Below are 14,437 nucleotides of genomic sequence, written 5' to 3'. Positions count from 1 at the left end.
AATTTTACAGGAAAAGTAACAACCGATCAAAACTGCTTGAACCGGGAATAGGTTTTGCGTAGCATTCGAATAATTCTGCCCAGGGCTGGGGGCTCCCAAGCCCAGGCAGGTGATTAAACGGAGTTTCTAAACTAACTTATAAGCACGTTTAAATCTGAATTTTAACTCATATTTAAAAACCCCGGGTCCCAGCCCAGACATTCCTCAGGCTGTGACCCCGCCTCTCCCCCAAAACCAGGAGGCGCCAGCGGCCCCGCCCCCGCCCCCTGCGCAGGCGCGCCCGGCCGCTGGTTCGAGTCTCGTGGCGCAGCGGCCCGGAGATGCCGACGGAGCCGGGAGTGGCGGAGGCGGGTGCGGAGGGAATCCCGCAGCCCCCCGCAGACAGCGGTAGGTGCCTGCAGGCCGGGGCAGGGACGCAGGGTCCTGCGGGAGCGGCGGTGCCTGAGACAACGCGGAAAGCGGCGCCGGCGGGAGCGGGGAGAATTGGTGGGCCCGCCGGGGTTTGCGCATGCGCACTGGGCATACGTGGGGATTGTGGTGGACGCGGCGCTGTCATGTGTTTGGGGTTTTTTTTTGGGAATTGCGATATTTGTGTCTGTTTCTCCTCGCAGAGCCCGAGGTGTTTGAGATTGTGCTGCCAATCACTATCTTGGTGCTGAGCGATGAGGATTTTCTCCAGGATGATGATGATAAGGACCAGGAAGTGTCCATTCCCGAGGTGGAGCAAGAGTTTAAATTAAACAACAGCTTTTGCCTAAAAAATGAAGTGGAGCCTTCAAGTGACAGCAGCAGTTTAGGCAATTGGGATGCAAACAAGACTGTTTCAAATGAAGATAATTGTATTAAGTACTCTGAGGGGAAATGTTTCGCTGAGAGTGTGTGTAACACATCAGAATTATCTTCCGGTGATGGGTGTGATGCTGGCACGGATAAATATGGTCAAAATGGCATGTTACCTACATCGTCTTGCAAAACAGAGCTTCCAGAGGTAGTGAAATACAGTGCTGGAGAAGATTGTGTTGATAATGATGGCTTTCAGAAGATTCCTCCTCTCCTCTCCTCTGCTGACAGTGACAGAGCTGACACTTTGGAGACATTGGTAGTGGTACCCAAAGAGGAAGAAGAACCTGTTAGTATTGCAAGTGTTCTTTTTGATGGCAGTCCACAGACACAACCAGAAATCCACAAGGAATTTGAGATCATTGTTAAAATGGAAGGTAATATATTAATAAGATTCTTGCAAGAGTTTAAGAAATGTGGTAAACCTCAAGTTTTTGAAATAAAAAATTGTATAGAGAAGCTATGAAATCAATTCCTTTTGGAGTAAGCATTTTAAATTAGATTCATAAATGCAACAGAAGGAAAATATTGCCTGGAGTATGCTCAGTTGTGTCACAGACTCCTGCGAAAGGCAGGGAAACTACAAAATGTTAGTACTTTGTCATTCTCCTCTAATGAGAAAAAGGGTGTCCTTTCATCAGGGAAATGTTCTCAAAATAAAAACGCAGAAAAAGCGTGGTATTTGTGAGAATGGAGCATTAGAAAAGTGTGGTGTTAGTACTTTGATAGAAATTCTGCCATAAAGGTGTTCTGGATGTGGTGTTGCCTTGTGAAATTCAGAGTCTTGAGTGAAAATAGAAAGTAGGAGAGAAGGTGGCTTCTAACTAGGAGCAACATTTAAATGTTGGGGCAGAGGGGAGCATGAAGAGAGGCATTAGGGAAAAAAGTGGAGAGAGGGAAATAACAAGGAAGTAGAAGTCATGAAGAACAAGCAAGTCATTAGGCAATTCAGGATTATTAGTATGAATTAATGAATATTTGTGATTGTATGAAATGTGACTTTTTATATCTCCTTGTAGATCCTGATTCCTCAAAGAATGGAGATGATGAAATTGATTACATGAAAATAAGCAAATTTGAAGATGAAACTCTGAGTTCTCCTTTGGAACATGGCTTGAAAGAAGAGGAGAAATTTACCTATAACTGTTCTGATCCATTTGTTAATGGATGTTCTACTTTTAAGGAACATCTAGAAGATGTAGGGAAACCTGACATGAATGCTTCTACTTCTGCTGAATCAATTACTACCGGAGAGCATATTCACAAGATGTTAACACCGTTCTCTAAGAAGAGATACCAGCAACAAAAAGTTGTTTCTTCTCATGCAAGCCAAAATGAGTTCCAGAGCCAGGAAGAAGGTTTCACATGGCTGAAGGATAGTGTGACCATCACACCTCTTCCTAAAACATCTTGTTTTACAAAGGAGAATGAAAGATTTAGTTTCAAGTGCAGGTTTTGTAGTTCTGTGTTTAAATTCAGTGCACACCTGAAGAAACATATTTACTCAGCTCATAAAGATAAGAAAATACATAAATGCTGCTTTTGTAAAAAAGCCTTTTTCTTTTCTTTCAATCTCAAGAATCACCTTAAATTTCATAAGAAGGTTGCTAGGTTGAAAAAGGCAAGAAAAAATAGAATAAGTGCAAGAAAGGGGAGGCAGAAAGGATCTGAAGGAGAATCTGAGACCAAGAAAAAAGAAAGTAAATACGAGAAATTTTTCATTAAAATTGAAAGGGACTTTACACCCCTGGATGTGCCAGTTAGCTTTTCCTGCAGAATTTGTTTCTTTGTTTCATCCAGTCCTAGGAGTTTTATTCATCACATGAAGGGACACAAGGAGAGACCCCCTTACCAGTGCCCTCAGTGTGATTACTCCTGCAGCAGCTTGTCCTACCTGTTAAATCACATGTACTGGCATGCTGGCTATAAGCTCTACCAGTGCAGGTTCTGCACCTTTTTTTCACTGTATTTTGCAAGCATGGTGAGGCACAGCCACATCCACGCAGGGGATAAACCATATTGCTGTGAACTCTGCCAGGTGGCATTCACCAGCACCTCAGGTTTGGAGAGACACAGGAGGACACATGCAGAGACAGAAACGTGCCAAGCGCAGCAACCCAGCTGCCTGAGTGGGAGAAAGAGAACTGAAAGTTCTGCAAAGACTTATGCATGTGATGAATGTAACCTGGTGTTCTACACTAAAGGACATCTCAGCTTTCACAAGAAATTTCATGAACAGTTAAAGTCTAATGGTTACACGAGTCAGAGCAATAAATACTGTACAAGAGGCAGAGCTGATGGTGATTCTCAGGGCCATGTTTCTCACTCTCTTTTTGGTGGAGAAAATGATTGTCTGGGTAGGGGAATCCTGGCTTCAGAAGTGGAGTTTGAGCAAGAAGGTGATGTGTGGGACAATAAGAAAATATGCTCTGGAAAGAAATTCCTTGAAAACAGCCAAGGAAGCAACAGCTTGGCTTTTACTGGAAACAGATCAGAAATTCCTTGGACCTCTTACCAAATGGACCCTGTCACTCCTCACAAAGAGGAGGCTTTCTTCAAAGCAAAGACCTCTCATTCACAAGTGCAAGATGATGCTTCATTTCATAACTTTGTGAAAAACTTGAAGGATACATATCCTTCTAATTTAAATACATTCCAAACATACAGATGCCGGCACTGCAGTTATGCTACTGCTGTTCCTAACAACTTCAGGCTGCACCTAAAGATACATACGGATGAAAGACCATTCGTATGTAAAGAGTGCAATGAGACATTTAAAACATCAAACCATTTGCAGAAACACAGCCTTCTTCATGTGAAAAATGGACAGGAGTTTGGAAGTTGCCTCTTTGTAGAGAGGTGTTTAGAGAATCTTGAATTGCATCGTGAAATCCAGAGAGGCACATATCCAGAAAGGGATTTTGATGCCTGCAAAGGCTCAAACAGCTCCTTGCTTGGTTCAGAAGTTTGGGGTGTTCAGCAAGGTGTTCAGAGGGGCACAGCAAACGATGTGCTAGCACAAAGTCAGCCACTATTGTATCAGTGTTCAGAGTGCAGCTATGCTACTGGCAGTTCAAGCAACCTGCAGCTCCACATCAGAACTCACACAGGTGAGAGGCCCTACAGTTGCCCCGTTTGTCAGAAGATGTTCCGTACTTCCAGTCACCTGAAAAGGCACAGACTCACACATTTGAACCTGGGGCATTTCAAGTGCATGAGCTGTGATTACTCAACCAACAAATGGCTGTCCTTGAAGCAGCACCTGGCTTCGCATACCGGGGAGGGAACCTCCTCTCCTGGCTGCCTCTACGAGCATACTGAGCTGCCTGTCAAGACATACAGGTGTGAGGAGTGTGGCTATTGCACAGCCCACAACGGGAACCTGAAGCTCCACATGAGGATCCACACGGGGGAGAAGCCATTCCAGTGCGGGCAGTGCTCCCTGGCTTTCCGCACCTCCAGCCACCTCAAGCGCCACTGGCTGACTCACCTCAAGCTGAAGTGCAAGAGGTGCAGGTATTCCACGGTGGATAAACAGGCTTTCCAAAAGCACATAAAAACACACAGAAAGAAGTACAGGTGTGCAAACTGTAGTGTGGTGCTGCCCACCAAAAAACTGCTGGAGAAGCATAAGCAGCAGCACAATGTTGGAATGTGAGAATTGGAAGTTGGTGCTTGGTTTTGGACAGGTTTGCATGTCCTGAATTTCTTCATGGCTTTATGTTCCTTTGCTGTGCCCAGAACAGTGGTTGGTAATGGATGCATCCAGCATATTGGTCAAGAGAGTGACACTTGGGGTATTGGTTTGCTGCAGGTGTTTCTGGGAACATCAATTCTAGCACAGCCTGTGCTGAACATCTTGGAGACACTTTTTCATCCCTGAGTAACCACTTCAGTAGAGGTCAGTTATTTTGGCCAGTGTTCATCTGTGTTTAAGCAGTTATTCTGCACCACTTACTTTCCTGTAAAAATTTAATATGAAAAAAAAATCTTTCTTTTCTGACTGAAAGAATGTATAACGGGAGAGAAGGAAGGGCATGTTATATTTTGTAGTAATAACTTTTCATGTGAACTTTGTCAGTGTATCTGGAGGCTAAATGCTACCTCCCATCTGCTGAAAGTTGCCTCCTTTACTTCCAGGTACCTTTGCAATACTTGTAAGAAAATGGAAAAAAAAGAGTATGTCACCAAATTACAGAAGCAAAATATGCATGTCATCACTGGATAATTGGGACATTGAAATGTTTTACATATGTCTGTATGTATAAGATGTTTATTAAGCTGTTACCTTGTCTGTAGTTTTGATAATTTTTGAGTAGTCTGACAGAAATGGTGATGTCCAGAAACATCTATTTTATGATACTGGGAACCTTTAAATCTTCAATTTTATGTGAATGTCTAATGTTAATCCAGTATGAAATGCCTTACCTTTTCTCAGGTTCGTAGTTACTGTGTTGTTTGTTAAAGTAGATTAAATACTGTTCAAATAAATTTTGATAATAAGAGCAGTTGCTGGTAATTATGAATGTTATTTAGTTACATTGAAAACTTAGCAGTATTTGAAACTAAAATTATTTAAGAACTTCACTCTTAGTCTAAATTACTGTGTGTAAGAACCATTGTACTATGCAGCAGTTGGTGCAGGGAATGGTGAACCCAAATGGATGCTGCTTCCAATTTATATCCAAATCTAGACAAATCTTTGTTTTGGAGTTTTGCAGTGATAGGAACTCCTGAGTGTGGTATGTGGTTTTAACAACAGTCTCTTATCCCCTTGTGTGAGGAAAGACAACAGCAAAGGCCTGGTACAAACTGTCCCAATGCTACAGCTCAGTCCATGGAACAGCAGAACAAACCTGTGGTTTAATTTAGAGAATGTAAATGTGGAACTCGGTGCTTTTTTTTTTTTTTTTCTGCTTCTGGATGTGTGTCTTTCTGTAGAAATACAGATAATGTCTTGTAGAGGCTTTCTGGTAACATAGGAGACAGGATGGGAAGGGCTGCCCAGGGAGGTAGTGGAGTTCCTCTCTTTTTAGATATTTAAAAGCCATCTGCATGTAATCCTGGACAACCAGCTGTGGGTGGCCCTGCCTGAGCAGGGGCTTGTCTTCCAGAACACCTGCAGCCATTCTGCAATTTGGAAGACAATTTTCCAATAATGGGTTGAAACTCATGGACAGATGAATGTATTTAATGCCAGATCAGCAAAGATATTCAGGTGATCCAGTTCTTGGCAGCTTCAGTAAGGTCAGACAAGTATCTGTGCCTGAACCATGGTGGTTACAGATGAATGATTTAGACCTTGGAGCCACCTAATCCACTTCTGAGAAAGAAGAATGTTCTCCTGTATGAAGAAAGAAAAGCATTTCTGGGAAATATTACTGGTTACTCAAGCTTAGAGGCGTTTTTACCTGCATTACTTTACAATTCTGATCATTTATTTGAAAAGAACAGGTACAAAGAGAAAACAATACTGAAGGAATTGTAAGCCTCTATATCAAATGAGACTAGAAAGGCTAAATCTGATAGAGCACTGTTGTTTAAAAGCATGGCGTACAACAGTGATGAAAAGAGCCTGGTTTAGGGGGATAAATTAACTGCAGTAAATTTTTGAAAGAGTTTGTAAATATAAGTTTCTTCAAGTTTTAGTTTCTTGTTTAAGTAAGAACAAGAAGGTATTTTCAGTTAGAGCTTGATTTTATAAAAATAATTATTCCTAGTTGCTGCTTCTAATAAAAATAAGCAGCTCAATGACTCCTGACGTTGCTTTCTGTTCCTTATGCACTACACTGGATTTCTAGGGTTTCAAAGGTATTCTCAGTCTAAATTTAAAGGCTGAGGCATATTCAGTTTCATTTAAGACATGGGCTGTTGTTGGATTTTTTTTTTTTTTTTGGTAGCTAGAAGTGTTTTTTTTTATTCCTGCAGTTTAAACAAAAATCAAAGCCTTTCTTAAATCATACTATGAAGTTTCCTATTTAAACCAAAAAAGTTTCATAATTTTCTCCATGAACATATCCTGAATTTGGACAAAACAGGGAAATGTACCAACACAAATTGAGCAAGAGGCTGTCATTTTACCTGCTGTGCATCTGCAAATTAAATGAATGCAAGTTTAACTGGAGGTGATTTAAATGAACAATAGTGAGTCAGACCTGTATGGTGTGGTGGTGCATCCTCCTGTGTGGGCCACACTGTGGTCTCAGAAATGCTCCTTAGGGCTTGGCCTTGACAAGCTGAGCCAAGCTCCTCTTGAGCTTATCCAAAACACTGTCTGCTCCCAGAAACTTGTGCTGGCTAAGGTGCTCCCTGGCTTGTAAGAGCCTTTGGGAACTTACTTTTCTTACCTGAATAACCACCCAGGTGGAACAATGTTTTTGGTTTTGAACTTTCAGAGAAAGTTACCAACCTGAATTGCAGCCAGGGTGGAAAATGGCTACGAGCTAAGCCACGTCTGTTGTGACTCTCTAAGTCCTCTGAGCTCTCCAGACTGCAGCGGGCTGAGACCAGCACCTCCCTCTGAGTGGGGCCTCTGAGCCACACAGCTCCCAGGCTGGAGACACCTGGGAGCACAGCTGAGGGACAGTGACAGATCCTGAGCTGAGATCCCCACTCTTTGAGACTCAACCCCTCACCTGTTGAGAGTGACATGAGTACCTACCTATGAAAAGTTCCCAAATTCACCTATGTACCTTGTACATGCTCCTTTAGTGTGTACGTGAGTGTTCATATGCAAATACACTATCAATGATGCTCTCTTGTAGAATCATAGAATAGTTTTGCATTGGCACTTTAAAGATTATCTCGTTCCACCCCTTGCCATGGGCAGGGACACCTTCCACCAGACCAGGTTGCTCCAAGTCCTGTTCAGCCTGGCCTTGGACACCACCAGGGATGGGGCAGCCACAGCTTCTCTGGGCAACCTGCGCCAGGGCCTCACCACCCTCACAGCCAAGAATTTATTCCACACATAAACGCATGGGGCTTTCTCCTGAAATTAACAAACTACCTTGGGAACACTGGGGAGATGTGGTCTCCTTCCGCTGTCTCTTTCCTCCCTCATTTGCGTCCCTTGGGGAAATTTGAGGAATTTAATGAACGCCCAGTTCCTCCTTTCGGCGCCGGCCTCCGCCGTGCGCTCCTCCGGCCGGCAGGTGGCGCTAGCGCGGAGCGCCGCCTCAGGACCTGCCGGGGGGGGGGGGGGGGGGCTGCGCATGCGCGAAGCGGCCGGACCCGCTTCCCTGGAGGCGCAGCGGCCTCACTTCCCTTGGAAAAGCCGCCGGTCCCGCTTCCCGCTGTTCTGGCAGAGCAGCCGGCCCCACTTCCCTCACCCACCGCACCCGCCGCCGCTGAGGGCGACCGTGTGCCGTCTCGGCCGGCCCCGCTGACGCCAGTGGCGCTCCCGCCCCCTCTCCATTCTTTCGGTCCAGGGGTTCGTCCCCGCCTCCCTTCGCCGCCAAGATGCCGCGGATTATGATTAAAGGCGGCGTGTGGCGGAACACCGAGGTAAGACTCGGCGGGGTTCGAGCTCCCGTCCCCGCTCAGGCCCGGGCAGGTGGTCGGGGGGGGAGCCCTCCCTGGTGCGCAGGCGCGGGCGTCGTGGTGCGCCTGCGCGGGGGGTTCAGGGTTTGGGGTATCCCGGGGCAGGTTCGGGTCTGCTGGAGCCGCTGTGCCGGGACATCAGAGGGTCTGGGGACTGCAGCAGCGAGTGCCGGGACATCAGAGGGTCTGGGGACTGCAGCAGCGAGTGCCGGGACATCTGAGAGTTTGGGGACTGCAGCAGCGAGTGCCGGGACATCTGAGAGTTTGGGGACTGCAGCAGCGAGTGCAGGGACATCTGAGAGTTTGGGGACTGCAGCAGCGAGTGCAGGGACATCTGAGAGTTTGGGGACTGCAGCAGCGAGTGCAGGGACATCAGAGGGTTTGGGGACTGCAGCAGCGAGTGCAGGGACATCAGAGGGTCTGGGGACTGCAGCAGCGAGTGCCGGGAAGGGCAGCGCAGCTGGGGAAGGGTCTGGAGCACAGGTCTGACGAGGAGCAGCTGAGGGAGCTGGGAAGGGGGCTCAGCCTGGAGAAAAGGAGGCTCGGGGGGATTTTCTGGCTTGGAGCTGGGAAGGGGGCTCAGCCTGGAGAAAAGGAGGCTCGGAGGGATTTTCTGGCTCTCCACAACTCCCTGACAGGAGGGGACAGCCAGGTGGGGGTCGGGCTCTGGTCCCAGGCAGCAAGCGACAGGACAAGGGAACATGGCTTCAGAATGCACCAGGAGAGGTTTAGGTTGGACTTTAGGAAGAATTTTTTCACAGGAAAGAATGATTAAGTATTGGAATGGGCTGCCCAGGGAGGTGATGGAGTTGCCGTCCCTGAAGGTGTTTAAGGAAAGACTGGATGTGGCGCTGAGTGCCACGGTCTCATTGACATGGTGGTGATCAGGTGTAGATTAAACTCTGTGATCTGAGTGGCCTTTTCCAACCTAACTGGTTCTGTGATTCCTTGGCTGTGTGTTGGGTTGCATTCCCCAGTAACCTGTGCCTTCCTCCTTCCTGCTGCCTCAGTGGGCAAAGGTCACAAGGTCACGTTGGTGTTGTTTTTCCCTTGGGCTGCAGATGGGAAGCTCAGCCATGTGTGTGTTGTGTCCTTCTGCTCCAGAGAAACTGTTCCCACTGCCACTGGAGTGGAAGCATGGGCTGTGCTGTGCTTGGAGATGTGCCTCTCGCAGGCTGGAGTGTGACCTGTACTGCATAGGCAGGTTTCTTATGTTCTAGGGGGATGAGGCAGCAGGAATCTCTTGCCCTTAAACATATTTCCAAATGTGGAAATAACAAAGACAGAGTCATACAATTTTTAGGATTGGAAAAGACTTGAGATCATCAAGTGTCCAGCCATCAACCCAGCACCATCACCATGCTTACCATTTGACCTGTCCTTAAGTGCCACATCCACATGGGTTTTTTATCACTTCCAGGAATGGTGACTCCAGTACCTCCCTAGCAGCCTGTTCCAATGCTTTACCACCTTTTCCATGGGAAAAAAAAATCCTAATAACTAATCTAAACTTCTGGTGCGACTTCAGTCTGTTTCTTGTCAATGTGTGTGTGCTCTTCATCTGCAGCCCCAAGAATCCTGTACACAGGAATTACTGTTCCAAAAAAGAACAAATCCCTCCAGTTTTGCTGGCACAAGCTTTCAGAACCACAAGTGGCCATGAAAAAGAAATAAATAACATGAGAAATCAAGGATGTCCGTTTTATTAGATGCATGTTTAAAGCAAAAGGAGGTACCTGGCACTGTAAAATACAGAACTCTGTTACTGCACACTCTGAAGACCAGGCATGTATGTGGTTCCAGGAAACAGTGAGAAAAAAGTAATAGAAAATAAAATGTGCTGTGTGTGCTTTTAAGCACTTGTGCTAAATCAGTGGTGTGCCAGGAAGCAGCTAAATTTGGGGTCAGCAAAAAACAGGAAAACTCATGTTGTCTTCACCCCATTCTGAGGGTCTTCCATACTTGACACATTTTGGTGACAGTTGAAGAGAAAGAGCAGTGCATTAAATGGAATCACAAAATATCCTGGGTGGGAAGGGACCCACATGGTCCATCAAGTCCAGCTCCTGTACAGAACACCCCCAAAAATCCCACCCTGTGCCTGGCAGCGTTGTCCAAATGCTGCTTGAATTCTGGCAGGCTTAGGGCTGTGGCCACTGCCCTGAGGAGCCTGTTGCAGTGGCCAAGTAGATCCCCAGTTCACCAGGCTTTGTGTACCAGAGATAAAAGAGGTGTTGGATTTTTTTTTTTTTTTCTGACATTTTGATTATACATACAGCATTAAAGACAGAGAAAGTGGAACCAGGTGATACCAGGTCATTCATAAAATGACCCATTACACACAGAAAAAGCCTGTTCATGTCACCAGTACAGCTCCTGTGTGCCACAGAGCACCAAGAAGTTAAAAAAAAGCACACAGGGGAGGATTTATTATTTATTTCAGAACAGTAAGCACATGAATTGTTGCCTGTAGCAGCTCAAGCCAGATCAAGGGCTCATCATAAGCTCACAGTTAAAGCTGTTGTTCTCTAGGAGGTGTTGGTGGAGACAGTGTCAGACTCACTGAACACTCACTGGGTACAGAAGAGGGACATGTGTGGTTGACAGGGCTGTAACAATAGCTTTAATGCATTTAAAATACCACTTTCTCTGAATAAACCAGAAATAATGAACCCATCTGTCGAGAAAGGGAGAGAAGGATTGATGGATGGATTGACAGACAATTGGTAGCACTTCTGGCTTCTGATCAAACTCAGTGCACACTTCATTGTATGTGAACAACCTGCCTCCCAAGCTGAATCTACTACATTTTTATTCCAGTTGTATTAAAATGTGAAAAATAGATAATTTTATAGTATTATTTAAAACAAGGCAGCCAGGGATATCTGCCAATTCTACTTTTTTTCACAATTGTGATGTCATTACCAGACAAACTTCCTTACCTGTGTTTGTGTTGCTGTCCTTCAGGGAAGACATACAGAGCCTTTAAACACTAGTGCATTAGAGAGCATTGAAAATAATCTTTTGGGAAGTTCTGTTGGCTATATGAAATTTGGAACAATAATCATGTGCCTATTTCATTTAGTCTTTATGGATTTAATTGACCTTTGAAATACAAATCCTCATTTTTCTTGAGAGTAAAATGGAACAGAAGTAGCAGTGTTATGCTGTGTTATGCTGTTTCCTCTGGGAGAGCCCATGAAATTTACCATGTTCTTCTTTGCTTCAGCTCAGACTTTCTGTTTTGCAGTCCATAAGGGTATTTATTTATGGTTTTTTCAAGGATGAAATTCTGAAAGCAGCTGTTATGAAATATGGCAAAAACCAGTGGTCTCGAATTGCCTCATTATTGCACAGGAAATCAGCAAAGCAGTGCAAAGCCAGATGGTAAGTGAGAGGTGCTGTGCCTGGGAATATGACCTTCATAATTAGTGGAAATTTAGGAAAAAATGTTACCACAGACTGACTTATGTCCATAGACCAACAACAGTTTTAACACTGTTTGATTTTATCATGGAAACTTCAAACTCTTATTGCTTGAAAGTAGTTGAAAAAAAGTAGCCAGATGTTCTGTTTGCCAGTGACTGCAGTGTTAGCAAATGCAGGATCACTTTAAATTATAAACATTAGTTTTTCCCTTTATTTAAACATGTTTTAATCAGTGGATATTGCCAAAGAAGTAAAATTGTAAGATACTAATCTCTCTTACATATAATTTTCTAATTTCATGTAATGGGAGTTTGACTTGAGAGTAAAGGTTAAGAAATTGCACTGTGAAATTTAGTATTTTATAAAAAATAAGAGCTTTAAACTGATGCAAATACTGATGCAGCATAAATGTATTTGAGAATCAGACTTATTTCAAGTACTGAACTACACATATTTAATAGAATACTTCTTGTAGAGACAACAATAGTGGCACAGTTGAGGATTAGTAAGATAATTGTTGAAGGTTGAAGGTTGAAGACAAAACAATTCTACCATTTCTCTATCTTTGATAGTTGCAATTTTTACTTATCTTTTTCAGGATTAATTCTGTGACTCTTTACTTTGCCAGAACAGAGATGGGAAAAGAAAGACAATGCAGTATCTGTATGAAAAGTGCTGGATAAATAATGCATTTTAAAGCTCAAATGCATATGTCATGAAAACACTTTTGAAGACAAATCAATGGATAACTTGGATCTGTCATCCTTAATTTTTTCCCTTACTACAGGTACGAATGGCTGGACCCAAGCATCAAAAAGACAGAGTGGTCTCGGGAGGAGGAGGAGAAGCTGTTGCACCTGGCCAAGCTGATGCCAACCCAGTGGAGAACCATTGCCCCCATCATTGGGAGAACTGCTGCACAGTGCTTGGAACACTATGAATTTCTGCTGTGAGTTTCTGCTTGCCTAGAGGAAAATCTAGCCAAGAATACCCCAAAAAATCTGTGGAGTTGTAGCAGTGTGTCCAGTGTGTCTTTCCCTGTAAATTAGGGTGCTTTCAAGTTGACTGAATCCTTTTGTAAGCAAATCTTTAAAGGTTGTTTTCAGTCACTTGTATCTAGCTTGAAAGAAGCTCCTGGAACCTAGAGAGCAGCTTGGATAGAAATAAGTGTATTTCTTCCTGGTCATTCTGGCTAAGGGATCACCCAGATCTGTGCTTTTATTAGGCTGTCTGGCCACTTTTTGAGTGGCTGATCAGCAGGAGTGGGTGTGTGAGAAAGAAAAGAGACATAAAACACGTGTTGAAGTGGCTGAATGTGCAGATACCATCTCTGCTACAAAGAGTTTCTTTTGGCCACGAGAAAAGAAAGAATGTGCTGTTTTCCCGTGTGAGCATTCTTAATTCTGGTGCAGTTGGTTGAGTAGAAAAAACATAATATAAAACTTGATTTTTTAATATTGTCACACTGCTGGAATTCTTGTTTTTATTATTAAAGATTACCTGAGGGGATTTCTTTACTAGCTATATTAGTATTGTATTTTATATAATATTTTATTCTTGTAATGTAATACCGTGTTGTTTTCTTTCTCTTGTCTTGTTTAAGATTATGGAACTGTACCACGTTTGTGAATTGTATAACAGATTTACTGTATTGTACAGAGCACAAGGTTACTGCTCTATAGTCAGCCTTTGGAGGCATTTAAGGGATGGTTATTATGAGTCTGGGGGAAAACCAGAGCTGGAAAACAAACACCTGCAATGTGTTTTTAGGGACAAAGCTGCTCAGAGAGACAATGAGGAAGAAACTGCTGATGATCCTCGGAAACTGAAACCTGGAGAAATCGATCCAAATCCAGAAACCAAACCTGCCAGGCCAGATCCCATTGACATGGATGAAGGTGAGTTTGGAGTGTGTTTACCATTTTTTGAAAGAAATCTGATCTGTTTGAATTTTCTGTTTATACAGCCAGTGTACCTTGGTTTCTTCCTTTTTTCCCACCACCACCTGGTCATTAATTTACTTGCACATTTTGTCTTATCTCTCTATCTGGCCAGTCAGTTATACTTTTCCAGTTTTCCTTTTCTTGGTGTGTTTATTGCCTCCTTACCTGTCACCTTCATCTATTACCATGACTGGCTGTTCTTTACTTTGACAACTGCTAGTTTGCATTCTGTATCTTCATGACTTTCCATTAGCTCACACCTCTCAGGTGAATCCATGCTGAATTCAAGCGCAGGAGGATTGCCTGACTTCCTTTTTTTTCCCCTTGCACAAAGCAGTGTTATAAACTGAAAAATGAACATTGTTAAAATTCCATGAATGGACCGTTGGTGGTTTTGAACAGTCACTGGTTCACAAAAACAGCACTCTCAGGTCTGGAAGTACATGCAATTAACAAGTTCTCAAGATAATACTCTCAGATAAAGATGTAAATGAAGTTTTATTTTTATTAATGTGGTCAGTTGGCCTCTTTATGTAAATATTTTGATTTGGTGTTGATACTTATTGATACTATTTTCAACACGAGGCTTTTTTTCTAAAAGTCTTCATTTCACCTGCCCAGTGATTCAGTAAATACATTGGGATAACTTGGAGATCAGTGATTCAGTAAATACATTGGGATAA

At 43.8% G+C, this 14,437-nt stretch overlaps 2 protein-coding genes across 2 annotated transcripts in view; both read left to right on the top strand.

Annotated features, from left to right (window-relative positions):
• The first annotated feature begins 252 nt into the window (after nt 1-252).
• On the top strand, nt 253-6,588 carry LOC121360849 (zinc finger protein 43-like). The gene is made up of 3 exons (XM_041480969.1): nt 253-387; nt 612-1,217; nt 1,860-6,588. Exons 1-3 carry the CDS (start codon nt 321-323, stop codon nt 4,496-4,498), a joined length of 3,312 nt encoding a protein of 1,103 aa, XP_041336903.1. The 5' UTR covers nt 253-320; the 3' UTR covers nt 4,499-6,588.
• A 1,461-nt stretch (nt 6,589-8,049) lies between these two features.
• Nucleotides 8,050-14,437, top strand: part of CDC5L (cell division cycle 5 like) — a 31,017-nt gene continuing 24,629 nt past the window's right edge. Inside the window, exons 1-4 of the mRNA XM_041480891.1 lie at nt 8,050-8,346; nt 11,666-11,769; nt 12,599-12,760; nt 13,582-13,709. Of these exons, the coding sequence (XP_041336825.1) occupies nt 8,302-8,346; nt 11,666-11,769; nt 12,599-12,760; nt 13,582-13,709 (439 nt within the window). The 5' untranslated portion in view covers nt 8,050-8,301. The remainder of the gene's footprint in view (nt 8,347-11,665; nt 11,770-12,598; nt 12,761-13,581; nt 13,710-14,437) is intronic.

This window comes from Pyrgilauda ruficollis, unplaced genomic scaffold (genome assembly GCF_017590135.1).
Source record: "Pyrgilauda ruficollis isolate IOZ18807 unplaced genomic scaffold, ASM1759013v1 scaffold54, whole genome shotgun sequence".
NCBI classification, from domain to species: domain Eukaryota; kingdom Metazoa; phylum Chordata; class Aves; order Passeriformes; family Passeridae; genus Pyrgilauda; species Pyrgilauda ruficollis.
The sequence above is the reverse complement of the archived record's forward strand: the minus strand, read 5'-3'. Positions and strand labels throughout refer to the sequence as shown.

What these genes read in the sequence shown, in the direction of transcription:
- LOC121360849 (XM_041480969.1), top strand. Translation starts at nt 321, where the DNA reads ATGCCGACGGAGCCGGGAGTGGCGGAGGCGGGTGCGGAGGGAATCCCG. An exon ending in GCAGCCCCCCGCAGACAGCG is followed by an intron (nt 388 to 611) that starts GTAGGTGCCTGC and finishes TTCTCCTCGCAG; the next exon opens with AGCCCGAGGTGTTTGAGATT. An exon ending in GATCATTGTTAAAATGGAAG is followed by an intron (nt 1,218 to 1,859) that starts GTAATATATTAA and finishes ATCTCCTTGTAG; the next exon opens with ATCCTGATTCCTCAAAGAAT.